At 39.8% G+C, this 19,933-nt stretch overlaps 2 protein-coding genes across 5 annotated transcripts in view; one reads left to right on the top strand and one right to left on the bottom strand.

The window, feature by feature from the left end:
- Positions 1–14,716, bottom strand: ARV1 (ARV1 homolog, fatty acid homeostasis modulator). Its single transcript, XM_059841563.1, has 5 exons — positions 14,582–14,716; positions 5,302–5,421; positions 3,476–3,629; positions 2,017–2,241; positions 1–1,404 (listed from the first exon to the last, which is right to left on the bottom strand). Exons 1-5 carry the CDS (start codon positions 14,678–14,680, stop codon positions 1,298–1,300), a joined length of 705 nt encoding a protein of 234 aa, XP_059697546.1. The 5' UTR covers positions 14,681–14,716; the 3' UTR covers positions 1–1,297.
- TTC13 (tetratricopeptide repeat domain 13) overlaps positions 14,679–19,933 on the top strand; it is a 39,590-nt gene continuing 34,335 nt past the window's right edge. For all 4 annotated transcript variants that reach the window (XM_059841559.1, XM_059841560.1, XM_059841561.1 and 1 more), the window contains exons 1-2: positions 14,679–15,105; positions 18,804–18,898. In XM_059841559.1, coding sequence (XP_059697542.1) covers positions 14,679–15,105; positions 18,804–18,898 — 522 coding nt within the window. The remainder of the gene's footprint in view (positions 15,106–18,803; positions 18,899–19,933) is intronic.

Consider the following 19,933-nt stretch of genomic DNA (forward strand, 5'->3'; position numbering starts at 1 on the left):
TGCTGTCAGCCTTTGATTTAATAAAAGAGAATTAGCAACCATTTGCTTTTCTGATCAAGTAACTTGCATAGCATGGGCAGTTCCATCAGACAAACACGTTTGATGTCTTTTGTGGTCATAATCTAGACTTGCTCTAAACCTGTTGGGAATTAACTTGAAGATGTTGCAAAATGTTTTTTGATTCACTCTGGAAAACACAGACATGAGACAGCATCTGAGGAAAACAAAGAATGGAAGTAATCCCAATGGACAGTACAGCCTTCCAGAACTCAAGCAGGAGAGTTAAATATTGGATGGAATGAATGGAAACTGGTCTGCACAAAAGTGGGTTTGTGCCCTTTTTACTGTCTTGTGGAAACTGATTCTGTCAGTTCCTTTGTGGGCCACATGCTCTCCTTTTGCCTGCTGAGGAAGAAGGTGCAGAACTTCTAAAAATGTTTCTTCATTAATTGAAGCCTAAACATTTTTGTTTGTTTTATTATTTTTAAACTACTACTCTATTGCTGAATGGCTTCATGTTTCAATTTTTGCTTCCACTAAATGTGCAGCCAGATGAAGACTGGGTGTGGGGGATGTGACTTAAATGCAGAAGAAGCAGTATCCTGAACAGCCCTGCATGTTGGGAGTCAGTCCTTTCACTCTCTCTTCAGCTTTCAGAAGAAAGCAGCTTTTATGAGATCACACAAAATTTCAAGTATTTATGAGATCACCTAAAATGTCAAGCCAGTTTAAAACTATCATTCTTAGAGGTTACTCTAGAACTAGATATTTTATTATTTTGGGTTGTTAACATAAACATTCCAGAGAATGCAGCTCGGTTTTCCCACTGTAGTTTCACTCTGGAATACTTGCCTTTTCTCTAATAAACTATTTGCAAATGTTCACTTTTCTCTTTGAAAATCTGGTTTTACAGAAATATAAATTTTGGCTTTTACATTTTTCCACTGACTCCCTTACTCTTAAGGGAACAATTCATCCCCCTCTCTCTGCCAAAATGCACTGATTGGTAGCAGGGCTGGGTTTTTTTAGTGTACCTTTCTTCTTACAGCCACAGCAATACAGCCAGATTTATAAAACTGTTAGGATAGTGAGACATTCATAATTCTAATGGGAAAGTAAACAACCTAAGGCTGAAGTTTTATGGCTCAGCACAGAAAATAGCCAAACTTCTAATGCTTTGCTGTTATCTATCACCTTCTTTATCCCTATGAAAACAGTGCTTTTGGAGCCTGCTGGCAGAGATCATTCTTAGAAAATTATCATCTTGTTGTTGGTATTTCTTCACTGAGCTGACACTTCAAACATCCCATCCCATTTTCTGGAACAAGCAGACCACACCATTTTCCAAAATTAATCCAAAGAAGATGGCAAACCAAGGGAGTATTCGGTTCAAGTTCAATGTAACTGCAAAAAAAAACCAGAACAAAATTATTGTGTACCATTTAAGAAGATCACAGAAATCATATGAGAATTCATATTAATTTGTGTGCATTAGAAATCACACAAATTTGTTAAAAGTCTGCATTCCAAAGACATGAAAAAAATTAATATGAAATTTTCATTTTTAAGACACTCAAAAGAAATCGATTTTATGAGAATTCATATTAATTTGTGTGTATTAAAAATCACACAAATTTGTTAAAAGTCTGCATTCCAAAGACATGAAAAAAATTAATATGAAATTTTCATTTTTCAGACACTCAAATCTATTTTTTGTTTCAATGATCCATGAGTTGCCTCAAATTGTAACAGATGGATCTGGTGGATATAATACCATACATACAAAGAGATGATGGTGAGATAAGAGGTACTTTTTTTTCTTCCTTTTAAATTTTTTTTTTTAGTTTCAATCACTTTCTATTAAAGTTTAAGGAACACAGTTTTAAACTAGAGCTATTTCAGTCATGTATCTGATATAGATTAAAAAGATAACAATAATAGTGACTTCTGTAACATCAGCAGTCTCTCACACATATTCTATACACATAATGCAGTATATAAAATGCAAAAATGTACCTCTAATTGCCTGAGAGTTTGATATCAAGACAAACACTTTTATAAATGCAAGGCACAAAGGCGTGTAGTCATGCTCCCAAATAACAGCTGGAATTAGCAGGAGCTTTCCATAGGTGGACAACAGCAGTGCTTTGAGAAGTAAGATGAAGTCAGACTTTCTTTTCAGCATCTCAGGTGTCATCCACCACAAGGTAATAAAAATGCCAATGAAAAATGAAGTTTGTTCTGAAAGGAAATAAGAGGCATTGGAAAGAGAGAACAAAGTGCCAAAAATCAAGTCCAGATCTGAATGACATGTTCATTAAAATGACATGTCCCAAATGCAATGGAGCCACTTTTTAAAAGCCACAGGCAAATACAAATTTTTGTTCTCTATCTCCTGTGATCATTTTAATAGCCAAATATTCCTTAAACCAATCAGTATCATGACATTCAGAATAATTCTATCACAGGATTCTATCTCTAGGATTATCATATTTGTGATTTCTGACTCCATATAGCACAGGAAGTTAAGCACAAGAACCTCTTCACTTTCACTTTTTAGCAACAAGAGAGGGGTTTCTTTCAACTGTCTGTTAGGCTGTAAAACAAAATCAATCCTTCTTTGCAAAAGGTCACCAGCAATGAACCCTTTTCATCCAGCGTGAGAAAGAACATCAAGGTGAAAATACCTTTGAGCTACCAGACCTTTTCTGACACCACTCCTGTGATATGCTGGCATTAATGCAGATATCAAAGAAACTCCCACAATAATTGTCATAGATGAGTCACTTCTGAAAAATCAGAAGTGACTCATCAATATTCAATATTTTGACTGACATATTATAAAAACCTACTTAAAACAACACTAGACAATAAAGGATTTAAATTAAGCTCTGAATGTGTAAGAAAAATACTAGTTTTAGTGTGCAAGTTTGACTTAAACACTATCATCTGAAAAAGTATGGGAAAAAATGTTTTAACCAGCATAGAACAAAACCGCTCCCCTGCCTTCAAGTGCAGTCTTAGAGCACAGAAGTATTTACTCTTTATCATGGATGACACTGGTCTATATTTTACTGTATTTCTTTAAAAAAACAACCCCAAGCAGATACAGCTTTTCCCAATTGTTTACTTTAGTAAGGTTGTATCACCTTAATGAACAGTAAACCTTGAAGTCAACAGAAACATGGAAAAAGGCTGAGCTCTGCACTGGTCTTCAAACTAGGTCAAGAGATATCAGGAAAATATTTCTGAATATTGCCACTTTTCAGTCTCTTCATATCTAATGCTGATCATATCAGTCTGAACTGTAATCAGGACAGGCATTTCCATTAAATGCAGGCAAATTAGAGAGTATGTGTGTAATTGTTTAACCATACTGGGTTGGATATCACATCCATTCTCTATCAATTCTTGCAGTATGGGCCTAAAGTTCTTCAATGCTTAAGGAGTATATAATACAAATCACCAACCTTACCTAAAGAAGCTATGCCAAACATTCTATAAAAATCCCATTCTTTGGCATATCTGATTAAGTCATCAGGATCTGTATTTTGGCTTGAATCCTGTAGTTGCAACCACCTGAGATAAGCTTCACAGAGCAAACAAAATATGCAGAGCTTCCCGTGAATCTGGTAAATGAAAGAATAATAAAAGGAGTAGTATTACATCAGCATAAATTAAAGCATTAGTATGAAATCAGCATTTAAAAAAACACCTCTACAGAAACTCTGTAGGAGTATTATTTTTCTTAAACATATAAGCAAAATTACTTCTGTTGAGCCACTAGTTTAGCACATCATCCTTTTAACATCTGTTGACATGATAGTCAAATTACAAGATGCACAAAACTGCATCAACAGTTCTGTACAGCAGAAGGTATATAACTGTGGTTAAGGCCTGATCCATATTATTTAAAATTGGGAAGGCTATTCAGCTAGGAATGAAAAACCAAAATTGTACCACTGCTAGCACAGAATTATACTATCTAAAATTTCTGTTTAAGGGCAACTGCTCCATTCAGCAAACTGGTTTAAGTAGCCTTGTTTCTCTTTTTCCCGGGGACAATCTCCATTAGAAGAAACTGGTAGTGTAGTTATACCAAAATATTTCTTACCTTATCTAAGAGTGAGGCACCAAAAATAAAGGAAGCAATATAACCTAAAAAAGCTACTTAAAATATCTTCTGAAGCGACATCAAAAATTATGTTGTGAGGGCCAACAGTTAACATGTTTCCACATTATACAGTCTATAAGCCAGTGCACATATGAGGTGATTTCTGGTTTTATACAGCCATAACAATTTTTGTGCTGGATTCTACTTTTTCTGTTGGAGGAAAAAGTTATGCCAACTGCACATACAGGCATAGGCTTTGCCAGTTTAAAATTCAACTCAATTTATTTTAATAGATGAACTTTTCACAGACAGTCCTTGCAGAAGCCTCACAGGAAACATCGTTACCAGTCTTCAGAAGCACCAAATTAATTAAAAATATTTAGATAGATTTATGCTTGAAAGATGAAACGAGTGTATTTATCTACACTGCTTAAAATGAAATGGCAAAGAGGTACCAACATGAACAGAGCACATACTTATGCTTAGAGATTTCGCTCTAGATTAGCTTCCCTCTCCTGGGAAATCAGTCCTTACAGTAAAAATATGCAATACTAAAACCCTGCACCTCTACACTCCAGACTGGCCATGTATGTAATTCTGCATCAACCACAATTCAACCACGATGTAATTCTGCATCAACCACAATTCAAGTGAAAGCCACCATCTTTTGCTCTGGCTTTGAGGGCATGGGTAATTACACAGGGAGAAACTTGTGAGCAATTAGTATGGTAGGTTTAACTGGCACAGGATTGCTAATTTGATATGTTATACTTCTATTGCTCATTTGAAAAATAATTGTTTCCAAGAGAAATTCAATTTGAAAATTAATTTGCAATTAGGTCTTTCTCTTACAGTGGAATTTAGCACATCATCATTTTAGCATCAATTAACATGACAGGCAGGTTAGAGGTTAGGTAGAAAACTGCATGAACAGTTCTTTGCAGTTCCTTCTCTTTAACATGTAATATGACTTTGTATTTGCTGGTACTGCAGCATCACTTCTGTGAAGACAGCAGCTGTCTTAGTAACAGTGGGAGTTTGAGATTCCATGTGCTCTATTCATGATATATCTGTGGAAGGGCAGGAGATGAACAGTCTTCAAAGTTTTATAACTATTACAACAGGCTTACCAAACCTAAATATATTTTTAACGAAAAAAGCCACAAGGTAGGGACATAGCAACTTACATTTAGCTTTGTATTGAAAAGAATGTGCCTGTATGCTTGTGCTTTGCATAAAACAGCATTAATCAAGATGATAACAGGATCATACTCAATGTATTTATCCACAGGTTTCTGGCAGGATTTCTGAAAATCAAAAAATAAGAAGAATTAGGGGAAAAAAAAAAGCAAAGGAAGAGTTTAGAGAATTATCCTCTGATCTTAATACAGCTGGATAAATACAAATCAGCAATTCAATTATTGGTAGTTTTTCCCTAATGTCATCTTCATTTTCAATACAGTTTTAATCTATCCAGAAAAATTGCTTCTTCTCCCTTGACACTACACTTGACACACAGAGTTCCCTTATAAAATAGAAAGATTTATTATTGATTTTTACAGGGTTTGGATTAAGATTGATAACGAAATATGCAGGAATGGACTTAGTTATCATGTTGTGCTCCACAGATGCAAAAAACTAAACTACTTTCCTAAGACTCAATAAATGCACCAGTATCATGCTAAAGGTTAACTGATCATGGCTCATCTACTGCACATTTTATTTGTGTTATTTTGGGTATTTTTTAGAAAGAAAATTAATTTTTTCTATCACTTCTTTATTTTCAGAGATGCTTTATCCTCCTCTCCTACCTTTTTTCTTCCTTTCAAGGAGAGAGGAAATGTTTTTTGCTGTTGCATTTTTCTTCCATACTGTCAAATTGTCTGGATGTTTCAACCAGTTTTCCATCATTAAGCAAACACCAATACATTCAGAATACTGATAATGTAGTTTTCACACAGATCCACAGCCAAAGAGTCAGTTGCCACTAAACAGTGGTAGGACACTAAACCATAACTTCTCCAACACATCTGCTGGCTCTGCTAGAGAGGTTATTTCACCCAGACCACTGGGAACTGATAGTCATCAATCCCCTCCCTGGCTGATCACTCCTTGATTTGAGTTAGGGCTAATAAAAGGCTGTTATACTGTGAGCAGGAGGGTTAAATAATCTTACAAAAAGCTCATCTAGCAGACCTAAGGGGGAAGTAACTTCTAGCAGAGAGCAGAGGAGCAGCAGCCACCACCTCAGCCCAAACAAGTGCAGTTGCAGCAGGGTGCTCTCCTGCAGGCCAGCTTTCTCCTGCTACCAATCCTCCAGTCTGGCTACTTGTTTCCTCCAAGCTGTCCTCAGCTAATCTTGGTCCCCCAGGCCTTCACATTAGCTGCCACACTGAGAACACAACAGTCAGAGAAATTATCTTTATTTTCATTTTAATGAGTGCATGGTGGTGCACTGCCAGAAGAGAATTGTTGGTACACCACTTTCTGAAATGCCAGGACAGTCAAAAATGCAACATCAGACAACACATACCTACAGACAAACTCCCAGGACAGAACAGACAGGTTTTTTAATTTTCATTTTTCTGTCATACTAAGACCAGCTAAGTACCACACTGCTGCTCACTCACCCTGCAACAGAACGAGGAGGAGACTCAGAAGAAGGTAAAACCCATGGGTGGTTAAAAGAATAGTTTCATAATTGAAATAAAGCAAAATATAATAATAATAGTAATGAAATGGAAGATAACAAGAGAGAGATAAAGCCCAGGAGAAACAAGAGCTGCACAACACGATTTCTCACCAACCACTGACCAATGCCCATTCCATCCCTGAGCAATGATCAGCCCCTCCTGGCCGACTCCCCCCTGTTCATTTACCAGGCACAACACTCTAAGGGGTATGAAGTATCCCTCTGGCCAGTTTGGGTCAGCTGTCCTGGCTGTGCTTCCTCCCAGCTCCTTGTGCACCTGCTGGCTGGCTGAGCATGGGAAACTGAAAAGTCCTTGACTTGGGGCGAGCACTAATAGCAACAACTAAAACATCAGTGTGCTATCAACATTATTCTCCTTCTGAATCCAAAACACAGCACTCTACCAGCTACTAGGCATAAAATTAAACCAGCCAAAACGAGGACAGTGTCCAAAGTTAACACTGCCTTGCTATTTAACAGAATTATTTTTGTAGAATCTGAGAATGCAGAATTTCATCTGCAAATTGACTCAGAAGTCCAACATCAATGTCAGGAAAAGCATCCGAACAAATGCATAAACTGAATAGAGGGTCTAGGGAATGCTGCAACCTCTAATCAATGTTTCTTGGTCCAGCTTAAGGAAAAACTCAACTCATTTCAATAAGAAAACACTGTGTATGACAGTACACAAGTTAGAGGTAATGAATTAAAAAACTCCCTCAACTAACCAAGAGTTTGATAAGTCTAAAATTAAAGTGAATTAAATGGAAAAAGGACATAACACAAGACCACAGTTATAAGATTTAACAGAGTGAAAAAGAAATTGCTACTTTAATTAGAGGCAGTGTCTTGCTTCATTTCTTTCTACTGGGAAATCATAAACAGATATTCTTATAGGTGGTAATTTGCATACGTCAAATCTCTGGGTTGATTTAGCATCGGATAAGTGCAATTTTTTAAATAGGTTTATTCACACAAGCACTGGACAAGTCCATTCAAAGTAAGATTATTTAACACAATGGGTGTCATAAAGGTTAGATGAAGGGTATCCTACATATACCCAGTTTCATTATGCTCAAATTCTCCTACAACAGAACATTTTCTGACCAGGACCAAAAATCTTTCTGAGAAAAGAATGGTATTTTCAAGTGGAAGATCCCAATCAAACACTGATCAAAAAATTTGCAGTTAAGAGATACTGAAAAATTTTGACTGACATCTGACGTGAATATTAGACAATGAAAATTTATCAAACCAACCATCCAGGCAAAACCATCAATTCAGAAATTTACTGCCGATATATATGGAGACTGCTACAAATGAATACACAAATAGTGGTGTCTTCTGCCCCACAGCTTCTGGCAGCCAAATACCAAACCTTCTCTGCAGCTGTGAAAATTATGTTAAATTTAGTATTTCTGTCTTCTAGAGCTAGATGAGAGCCCAATTCTTCATATATTTTATATTCCTAAGATACTTTATTTCTATCTGAGTCTCTGTTGCAAGAAGGAAGTCCTCTGTGCTTACCCAGCCAGCATCCCCCAGGGATTTGTGAGACCTACAAACCACCTTTGCTGCAAAAGACTTGTGTGTGCACTGCTACAGACTAATTGGATGATGGCTGCTGTACCATTAGTCCACTACAGAACTAATATGCCCTCTAGGAAGAATTTTTTCCATACCTGGCTATTTCATTATTTTTTCCAGCTACACAACTAAAACATCTGACACGAACCTCAAATGCCTAGGAAAGAAACCTGTGAGTAAAGCCTGACTTCAGCAAAATCAGTGCAAGCAAGGACTGGTGCTGTTTAATACACATATGTTTCTCTAGATAGTCTCAGCTAGTTAAAGGGATGTAACTTTGGGGACACTGATAATCACTAACACTTTGAGAGAAGATTGGTATGAGCAGCTCAGCTATGGAGAACTGCTTGCACACTTACTTTTAAGATTCTAGTCAGGCAGTTTAACTCCAATCCTGGCGCACACGTCTCGTTCCCCACTGCTGTTCTGCACAGCTGTAGTCAGTGGCCTGGGCAGCATGAGTAAAGAAGGCACACCTTTAACATTCCTGAGCTTTTTCATCCTCTTTGGACTTTATCAAAGACGTGCCTCAGTTATCACAAAAGCAGTAACAAGAGGTAACTGGATTTCTCTATGCTTTTAGCCATTTTCCAATTTCTGCTGTAAATATGTAATTGGCATCAGAAACAAGTAACTGGTATTTTTTCTTAAAAAAACAGACACTACTTTGATTAAAAGGTATTTTCAGATTACGTGCCAGAAGAAAAGTCAAGCTTCACACTATAAATTCTATTTACACATCTTCTGATTTAGTGAATTTAAGGAACATTATGAGTATTTGATACTGACATACAAAAGTCCAGAGATACTGTGCTCCCCTAAAAAAGGATGTTAAAAGGATATCAATATTCTAGCAAATTTAAATGGCTATTACTTTAAGAACTGTTTGACTAATCAAATATTTAGGAAGATTTGACTATGCTTGTTTGTTGTTTAAAAAAAATCTTCCGTTTTCATAACTTAGAAGTTTGCTTAGTTATCTTAAAAAATTTTAAAACCAATTAGCAAAGGCAAATTAAAGAAAAAACAAAACTTCAAAAGCAAATACAACCATCTTCTTCATAGTGTAGTATATGAGATTCTTTTTGATCAAAGCAATCCAAAACATTTAAGGAAAGTAACATAAATTTTAAAGTCTCAGTTGTATTAAATATGACCAAAAAAAAAAAGAAAAGTACTGATATGTTAATTCAAACTTCATGTTTATCAGCTTTTCAAAATCACTACTCAAACGACATAACTCTTGCTTTGTTCATCAAAGATACTCAGCTTGGAAACAGTGTTCACAAATGTGTGCCCAATACAATACAGTATACAAATATTTGAGAAATTACCTTCTGTCTCTGAAGGATAAAGTTTCTAAAGGATATGAACATGACTTTTTTGGATTCATCTCTTTAATTTTAAAATATTACTTATTTTTAAACAAAAATATTTTGGGATGGGGTTGTGGAATGTAAAAGAATTCTTTAAGAGGAAGCCATAGGACATGACAGAAAGTAAAAATATACACTTTTATATTTTTACTTTCTGTCATGTAAAACATGACAAAGAACAAAGCTTCATCCTGATCTAAAACTACCATGAAAAAAACACACCATGAATACATTTGCAAATCTCTGGGCATTAGAAATATCAATGAAAGAGTCTTATTAGAGTATTCCTTTCTCCAGGGTTTGGAGTTTGGCAAAATTAAGCTACAATTTTTTGCTGGACTACACATACAGCAAATTGTAACAGCATTTACATAGCTTCCACATGAACGGGGTCCATTTGCATAGGTTCACAGGCAAATTAAAGACTCTTGTGAGAGTGCCCTTAATCCCAATTGCACCCTTAAATAATAAAACACATTAGCTGTGCTGCTTTCAGGAATGGATTCTTTATTAGGGACGAAGCCAAGTGTCACAGTAGACTGAAAAACAAAACAGCCCAGTTTCGGGTGCATTCCCTTTCAGAAAACAAATTAAAAATATTGTTTTTCCAGTGGTGAGTTGGTCTGTAAATAGAGTTATGTAAAATTAGCATATGTTATTTTCCAGGATGATCTTTGTACTCTTGACAGATTCTTTACCATACCACATAAATGCTTTGTATTCAAAGAAAGGTCTCTCTGCCTTGCTGCAAAAAAAAAAAAAAAAAAAAAAAAAAAAAAAAAAAAAAAAAAGAGCTTTTCAATTATTTTTTAATTGCAGAAAAGCTAAATGAAGTGTGCACTGCTCAGGCAATTTGGCTTTCTTATTACAAAACACAAGGGGGATCCTGACTGTGCTCTATATATTGCAATAAGTAATTTATTTTCCTTTGTTATGGTCTGGAACATTTTTAACATTTTATTTTTAAACACAACAACATATATGAATTGAAAACCAAATTTTAAAAATGTTTGCATGCCTTTCCTTCTATTTCTGAATAAGTGAAATATGCTGATTTCTTTCTGTATCCATTGCACTTCATAGAGTTTATTTTAGGTTAGCCAAATGTGCTCCCACCCCATGCCCCAGAATTATTACTGTAGTAGCAGTGTTATTTGAACAGTATTTTTTCCTTGTTCTTAATGGTTGGTTTGTAATACATTCAGTGAAGATTTGCTCTATTATTTAGAGATCAATTAAATTTTAAGGGTCTCAATATAATTACCAATAACCTTCTCTAGAAGGAGCCAGCTAGGCTTACTTCCACCATAGCTTCTGGCTGGGAATAGGGAACACATCAGTAATTCACAGATTAGGACTAAACCCAGACCCAGGAGATGCAAAGTGAGTGCCAAACCTCACCTCCACTGGAGGCAATCCTAACATGCCCACAGATTCCACACCCTCCCCTGTCACTTCTGTTATCACACTGAACAAAAACCATATTGAAGAGGTCCATCTGTCTCTTGTAATGCTACTTCCACAGCAAAGTACATGCAGGATGAGAAAATGGTTCATCCACTAAATGTGCAATGCCAGAGGTCTGGGCTAGGCTTCAGCTGAAAATGGTCTTAATTAAACAAAACAGATTTTAAAAGAAGCTACAGAACTTGAAGAATTTGTGGCAGTCAGCCACCTTGCAGAGTTACTAAGAAAAGACCTTTCCAACCCAAGTGTACTGTGTGGACTTCTATGTCTATAGAAGAAAGTTTCTTTAGTTCCTTCAGCATCTATTACAAATTTATTCCCAGAGTGGATAATAATACTTGTGAGGTCTTTAATGCTTGCCCACATTAAAATTACAATACGAAGTTCAAAGAAACTTTCAATTATATTAAGAGCAGTAACTAAACTAAAGCAACATTAGGCTGAATTTCCAAAATTGTACTCTAATATTGTGGGCTGGAAACATATGTTCCTTAATGGAAGATTTTAGTATTTGCCTCTGGAAAAAATTCATTCTTCTCTTCAACAAATTAATAGCAGAATACAAAATCATGGTATTTTGCTTAGGCATTCAAATTTAAATCTTCCACCTCAAAATCACATCCAGATCAGGTTAAACACATCCTAAAATAAATGTAGGGCTAGATAGAAGTTGCTGCTGGGAGAACTTATATTCTTCAACCTTGAGATAATGTTCCAAAAAGGGCTGAATGACAGGGTTGTCCTGACAATGGCAAAGACCCTTGAGATGCAGATTTCTTAATGCATCAAGGATGACTTTAAACTAGTATTGGGGGAAGTCTGTAGGTCAGTATGAAACACTGATGATCTTGACAATGTTCTGTTTATTCCCAATTTTCAGGGGCCCTCTCTTTTACTTACTATATGGAACAAATGTTGGGTTGTTGTCTGTTTTTTTTTTTCCTTAAGGTGTCAGTTTTTCCAGGTACTGCTTGAAAACGGGAATGAAACACAAGCGCTTTTAACAAAAAAAATTATCTAGATGATGCCCACTGGCCTCACTTTGAGTATCAACAGACAAACCTTCTATGAATTTTTCACTTCTCTCTTAATGCTACAGTGGAGCAGCAGTACTCAAAGCTTTCACTCCATGAAGACAGATGAAAAATCTTCTCAGACTGAGTGATCACACCTTCTAATCTCACCTCAGACCTTCAATTTTTCTTAAATACCTTCAGCTTTCCTTAAGTTTTTAGAGGCCTACGCTCTGAGTTTTATATATAAATGATGTTTCACACTGATAAGTGGGGTCTTCATATATTTTTAAGTGAAGACTTCTAAGCTATCATTATTTTCAGGTTTGATCATCAAGAAGATTCATAACACCGACACACTCATATCACTACTCATGAAAGTCTGTGAAGGGTATCAAAGGACAATCAGTACTTGACTATTTTTTATTGTCAGCAGCATGATGATGAACAACTTTCCAGGTCTCTGTCCAGAGCACAGCCTTGCCTGCATGGAACAGAATGCTTGCAGAGAGCTGGTACAGTGACAAAACTATCCTTGTAGATTAAAAAGAAAAAAGTAAACCAGGCATTGCTCTATTGGAAACCATAGGGCCTTGGTAGCTGGAGATAACAGTAGGGCTTTTCTGCCGCATGCAGATAAACCCAAAGTCACATCAGTTCAACTGAAAGAATCTTTTGATCTTGGCAATCTTTCAACATTCTCATCTCCACTTTATGTGCCATGAGCTAACATGCCTCCTGCTCTCAGCACTGCCTGGGTGGCCAGAAATTGAGGGAAAGCTTTGTGATAATATGACATGTGCCGCGAAAGAGCAACTAGAACTGAAACTGAACCATGATGACTCACAACAAGCCAGAGCAAACAGACTGGTACGAGTCAGTGAAAAATGGTACAGATCTGGGGCTGCATAGAAAAGTTGGACATAATTCCAGATTGCTTTGCTCTTTTACTCAGCTCTTTACTCTTTTTATATGAGTTTAGCATTTGTGATGAATACAGCAACTGGGACTTAAGTCTTTGATTCTACATGGCATGCCACAGCTCCAACAGACCAAGTACTTTGGTCCTCAAATGGTTAAACGCCGAGGGGAATGAGTGCCATCTACTGGCTCCCAGGTTGCTTTAGATGTGCTTATCAGCACCAGATAAACGAGCAAGAGGAAGCTGTAGATTTCAATGAGGTCTCCCCTCAGCCTCCTCTTCTCCAGGCTGGATAAGCCAAGCGACCTCAGCTGCCCCGCACATGGCTTCCCCTCTACATCCTTCATCATCAGCTTTGTAGTCCTCCTTTAGATGCTCTGCAATAGCTTTACATCTTTCTTACTCTGCTTTGCCCAAACCTGCCCCCAGCACTGGAGGTGAGGCCGGCCCAGTGCAGAGCAGAGCAGGACAATCCCCTCCCTTGCCTGGCTGGTGATGCTGTGCCTGATGTCCCCCAGGCCAGGGTTGGCCCTCCTGGCTGCCAGGGCACTGCTGGCTCATGTTCAACTTACCACTGACCAGGACCCCCACATCCCTTTAAATAATCATCACTCAGACCCTGACATTCAGGTCCAGTGGCAGGGGAGCTGTGTTCAACCACGGAGCCACGCTCAGATCTGCCCTCCAGCAAGAGCCAGGCCGAGCACGCAGAGCAGCAGAGGCACTGCAGTGCCCTGCACAGAAGCACACAGGCCAGTCAGGACAGCTCCAGCACACAGGTGCACTCAAGGAACGGGAGGAAATGACATTGGGAAGCAGAGCAGACAGAAAACCTGCAGAATTGCAGAATGGGTGAGGCTGAAAAGGACCACACGGGGTCATCTGGTCCCACCTCCCTGCTCAGGCAAAGTCATCCTAGAGCACCTGACACAGGATTGCATCCAGATGGTTCTTGAACACCTCCAGTGAGGGAGACTCCACAGCTTCTCAGGACAATTTACTCTAGTGCCCAGTCACCTGCACAGTGAAGAGTTTCTTCCTCATATGCAGGCAGTACTTCCTGTGCATTAGTATCTGCCCATTGCTTGGCACCATTGAGAAGAGCCTGGCTCCATCCTCATGACACCCTCCCTTTAGATATTTATACACATTGATGAGTCCCCCTCTCAGCCGTCTTTCCTGGAGGCTAAACAGGCCCAACTCTCTCAGCGTTTCCTCACAAAGCACCAGGATTCAGGGAGAGGCCACAACGCGCGGGCATGGCTCCATCCCAGCGGCAGGGGGCGCTCCAGGGGGCTCAGCCGCCCGCGTGCCACCGGGCCCACTACCACGTGCCGCCGCCTGCTGACGTCAGAGCTTCCCACATGCATTCCTGGCCTCCCACTCACTGCTCGCCGCGTCGTTACTCACGCAGATGGAGATACGGAGCACCCCGCGCTGGTAGTCCCGGTACAGCTCCGTCGCCTCCTCGTTGCACTCGATACAGCGGTAGGCGCCGAGCGCCGCCATGGCGTGCGGGAGCACGCCCAGCCCTTTCAGCGCTTCCACACCGCCTCCCCGTTTCCGCGTTCGAGCCAGACCGCGCCGCGCTGCATCCCGGGAGCTGTGGTTTTCCTGCCGCTGCCGCACGCCCGACTGCGCCGGCGGAGAACTTCATGTCCCAGGGGGCAGTGCGACGGCGGCCCCGTGGGAGGGGCGGCGGGGACACCCCGCTTTCCCGGGCGAGGCGGCGCACATGCGCGCCGTGAAGATGGCACCTGCCGGCGGGCTGGCGCGGGGTCCGTGGGTGCCGCTGGCCCTGCTGGCCCTGCTGGCCCGGCCCGCGCTCGCCCTCACCGAGCGCTACCCGGCGCTGTCCCTGTTCCAGCAGGAGCGGCACCGGCAGCGCCACGGCCCGGCGGGGGAGTGGGCGGAGCAGTACTCGGCCGAGTGCGGTGAGTCAGGGGCGTCGCCGCGGTGACCGCCCGCAGCCCGGGGCAGCAGTGCCGAGGCCGCTGGAGCGGCGGGCGGGGGCGGCGGTGCTGGTGGGGGCCCAGGGCGGTGCGGGGTGCCGGCGGCCTCTCGGCTGTGCCGCCGCTGCCCTCGGCTGACTCAGAGCGAGGCGGGTGAGCGGCAGCGCCCAGCGCGCCGCGCCGGTGTGTGGCGCGGAGCCACGGAGGCTGTGGCAGCGAGCCGAGGAAAACCTCTCACCCCTGGGCGGGCAAGCCTTAGGTACCACACGGCAGGATCCCTGCTGCCCATTTACCTCCCGAGCCCAGCAGCTGGACTCCGCCTGCTTTTTAATTCCTGCACTCAGTAGTATGGGGATATGCCTGTACTCCGGGCTTATGTTACTGGGTTTCTCAGTACTGGGAGCTGCTGGAGCGGCTCCAGGGGTTTGGAACGTCCTTTACGAAGAGAGACTGTGGGAGCTGGGCCTGTTGAGTCTAAACGAAAGAAGACTGAGAGGGAATCTCATGAAGGTGTCAAGAGTATGGTGCCAGACTTTTTAGTGATGCCCAGAGACGGGATGAGGAGCAGTGACCACAAACTAAAATACAACAAGTTCCAGTTCAGCTTGGGGAAGAACCACTTTATATGAGGGTGTCAGAGCACTTGGAACAGGCTGCCCAAGGAGCTTGCGGATTTTCCCTATCTGGAGACATTCAAAACCCACCTGGATGTGTTCTTGTGTCACCTGCTCGAGGTGACCCTGCAGGAGGGTTGGACTGGATGGTCTCCATAGGTCTCTTCCAACCATATCAGTTCTGTGTTTCAGTGAGTGAGATGTGGCTCGGTTTCATTTCAGCTACAGTTATATCTATTTTACTGGTGAACTGCGTGCTTCTCTTATGAGTGCCAAGTTTGGGTAGCAGATCTTCTGCTATTTTTCAGGTTAATTGATGTCTTGTAATACAGGCATAGTTAAAACTATTTTTATCAGCTTTGAATATCTTTTGTATCTGGATCATGTGGTTTAATGTGTTATGATTGTTGATCTTGAGCATGGTGTGAATGCGCCATACAAAGATGCCAGTCTGAATCACAGTGTGCTCATAATACAGATGAAGAAAAAGGTCTATCAATTGCTTGGAATGTGATACTAAATTATGTATAAGAGAATAACCAGTGATGTGTCATGACATCCTAGCTGTCAGCATGGTTTTGTGATTTTTTTTTTCCTGCCCTTTATTTCATGCAGCCTGTGCTCATATCAGCAAATCCTGTAGTCCCTAACAACTAATAGAAAATTAATGTAATCCATTTGAATAATAGATTTTGTGGAAATAACTTCTTATGAGTTTCCTGCACCTGGGTTTTTGCTTTCTCGCCTCCCTTTTGTGTGCTTTTGTCTTTACTTTATAAAGTTCTTTGGTTAGTTTTTATCACCTTTTTGTGTGTGTGTGTGTGGCTACAGTGGCTGAGAGCCATAGTACGTAAACATGACATCAGATCTTGAAAGTTATCTCGGGTTACCATTGCTACAAATTATTCAAGCTTAAGCATAAAACAAGAAGACTTTCACCCAGTGTTGAGATTAAAATCTGTATACCCTACAAGTTAATAAATGGCAAAGCTCTTGATTACATCTGTTACTAGACCTGACGTGAATGATTGACTCGAGGCACTCCTTCAGAGGTGGAATTGGAAGATTAGATTTTGATTTATCGGCGGATGTTGTTTTAAAGAAACCGGTGTAACTAGGATTGGTACAAAGAATTCTGCTTGAATCATCAGTTATCTCTGGTACCTTGCATGCACTGGTAGTAAGATAGGCCTTACTTACAGAACAGCATACTTACCTTCAAATACCAATTCACTCCTTGCTGTTTAAGTGCTAGGACTAAATTAATTGCCAATTGAAAAATTCCCTTGAGCTCTCGGTCTTTGTTTTAGTACAGCTTGCACAGAATCTGTGAGAGTGTTTTTTTTGGTCTCAAACAGTTTTCCCTGTAGCCTACTACAAGGTCCAAAGTACTTTCTCTGGTTGGTGTTTCTGAAAATGAAGAAAACCTAATTTTCATTAAGTTGTTAATGTGGTTCAGGTTTGATCGTGTCTGACTTGCAGACAAAGGCAGATCCATTTCCCCATATGAGTAAAGCAGTTTGTTGCCCCACAAACTGCAAGATTTGAGGGGCTTTTCCCTGCTGTAGCTTGTATCAAGCTTGTGGCTTGGCTACCTTACTCCCTACCACCTCACAAAAATTTTTTCAGTAAATCCTTGCTGTTGTGAAGGAAATTATTCCAGAGCTAGGCCATGCACCTCTTTGTTTTGATGTCTGAAGCAAAAGTTTCTTGTTGAGTCTGCAGCCAAAGCTCTTAAGTTACTGAATCACAAGCACCAACAGGAACAAGAAACGTGTTAATAACGCTGGTGTAGCACAGGAGTGTTTGACCAATGTGAAGAACAAAGGGCAGCGATGAAACCTCGTGCTGGCAGCACTCTTTTTGGAAACTATGAGTGGTTTGCTGCTGTTCTCACAGGACTGACTTTAAACTTTGAACTTCTGCTTTTTACCACCCTTGCTTTTGTTGTAAGACTTCTCCCACTGGTTATCATTTATGGCTCAACATAAATCCAAGTTCCTATTTGCAGGGAATGATTTTAGATGCTGCCTTTATTTCTCTTTACAAGAAGAGCTGTTTGTTTTTCTTTTTTAGCTCTGTGCTTGTGAGAGATAGAGAATTAATTAACTGCAATCCTTAAGAAGTCAAAATATAAGAGCACACCCTGCCCCCCAGCCTTTCAAACTTAGCATCAAGTTTAGATTTACAAACATCAAGGGAGTTGATAAAATTTGGTATTTGTGACATGGTTTCAAGCAGATAATGCTGTATATTTGCTTTTCCTTGTTTATTCTTGAAATATTTAAAGATGATAGAAGCTTTAGGTTCCAAAAGATTCAAAAGTTAACAATTCTGTTGGAATAGCAATTAGAAGCATCATGTAGGGGAAGTAGTGGTTTCTGTAATCTATCAATCTGCGGGAGTGTTGTTGATTATTATTGTTACTTCTTTATTTGTTTGATATCTTAAACTTTTTCTCTTTGTCAACAAGCTGTGTTTGACTTTCAGGGGAAATGAATCAGCCTTACGCTTTTTGAAATTACATTCTTTGTAACTTACCTTTGTATATGTCCAGTCAATTATAGTTCATTATTCTGGCTGCTTTTTACAGTCTTTATACCTCTGTTTTCTGCAGCTTTCCCCCTACCTCTTTATGGTCCATTCCATTTATTTCCCTCTCTGGGATTGGAATGAATTTTATATGCTACTTTTTGGATGAGAAGGTGGAATCATAATGCTGAAAGACGACATGCCTACCCCAAGCCCTTGCAATTTGCTTCCAGCTTCCTCCTTTTTCACTTCTGCCCGATTTTTTTAGCGCCTCTTTTTATTAATCTATTTATAACCAGAAGCATAAATATAAGTAGGGATAAAACTAATTAGATAAAGCTTTCATGTCAGCTATTGCTTCCCTAGCTCTGCGGGTATAGTGCTATGGGCAGAGAGTGCTTCATGAAAGTTCTGCCCTGTGGGATGCCCGGTGGGGAAGGTGTCCAGTCAAACATGAGGAAATGTGAGACATGATAATAGAACGTATGCATAACTCTGTGAGTTCCTAAAAGTATTTTCTCTCTCTTCTCCCAGATTCATCATTTTTGCACTTCCATGAATCGGATTGTGACATAGGAGGATCAGCGTCCTGTGAATCTATACTTTCCTTGAATACAGAAAAAATTCTGGTATGTTATCAAGAATGTAACGTACAAAATAATTTTACTAGATTGTTGAAGTTGCAGATCACTTCAGCTGCATAGCCAGTTAGAATGAAGTTCAGGGAAATAAGTGCAAATAGATCTATTAATCTGTAGGTATAGCTGCCCAAAAGGCTTAAGTATGAATAAACTCAAGTTGCTTATAAAAGTATTACTTTGTAGTAATCTGCCGTGAGTCTTTAGGGCTGTCAACTAATTGAAGCAGAAATTGTCACTGAGAGCTAACCTTCACCTCAATTAATCAACCAATTAATTTTTTTGCTTTTGGAGGTGCAGGAGCTATGCCTGAAAAAGGGGGAGATGCATTTGCTTTTACCCAGATTATCTTCCTGAGGTTTACTACAAAACATGTGTAAAAGTAAGAGTAATGACTTTTAGTCTCTACAGAAGTAACATTTTGCAAAGATGAGACTTAGAGGCTTCAGACCGTGTTTCACTAAATGTAATACTGACCTGGCATGTGAAGAATATTCTAACAGAAGGAGAGTATTTTTTGGTAGAGAGACCTCAAGAGGATTATTTTGGAATTTGGGTTTTCTTGCAATACTACTCTTAGCCTTTTGAGAACAAAGGTTTGGGGTTGTCTTCAGTCCAATAGAATACAGGTATGGAAAATCTTCAAATACTTTCCATGTGAATAAACAAAGTAGCTGTGGTGAATTTTTAGAAATTACTTGTTGAGGGAGTGTGTAAGCAATATTTTAACTGGAAGCAATTTCTCCAAAGCTGGCACTTGGAATTTAAACTACTATACTGCAAATCCACTCAGCCAATTGTTTAACTTGAATATTCTCCTTAGATTTCATCATATATTGGTCAGAAGATCTTTCTAGTCTAGTCCAACAGTACCAGCAATTCTTTCTAACACAGTGAAATGTATATTTGTTAGAAAGAAATTTCCCTGTTAAAAAAACCAAAACAGTTGTTTTAAAGAGAGCAAGAATTAAACCCGTTGGGATATGGTGCTATGATGAAAATTCTGTTTCTTGAAGACAGAGTGAC

Source organism: Haemorhous mexicanus, chromosome 3, assembly GCF_027477595.1.
Source record: "Haemorhous mexicanus isolate bHaeMex1 chromosome 3, bHaeMex1.pri, whole genome shotgun sequence".
Taxonomy (NCBI): domain Eukaryota; kingdom Metazoa; phylum Chordata; class Aves; order Passeriformes; family Fringillidae; genus Haemorhous; species Haemorhous mexicanus.

Bases quoted from the DNA above. Each gene is read 5' to 3' on its own strand.
- ARV1 (XM_059841563.1), bottom strand. From the start codon at position 14,680: ATGGCGGCGCTCGGCGCCTACCGCTGTATCGAGTGCAACGAGGAGGCG. The intron at 5,422-14,581 runs GTGAGTAACGAC...TTTGATTTTCAG, and splicing joins TGCTCCGTATCTCCATCTGC to AAATCCTGCCAGAAACCTGT. The intron at 1,405-2,016 runs GTACATTTTTGC...TTTTTTTTGCAG, and splicing joins AAACTCTCAGGCAATTAGAG to TTACATTGAACTTGAACCGA.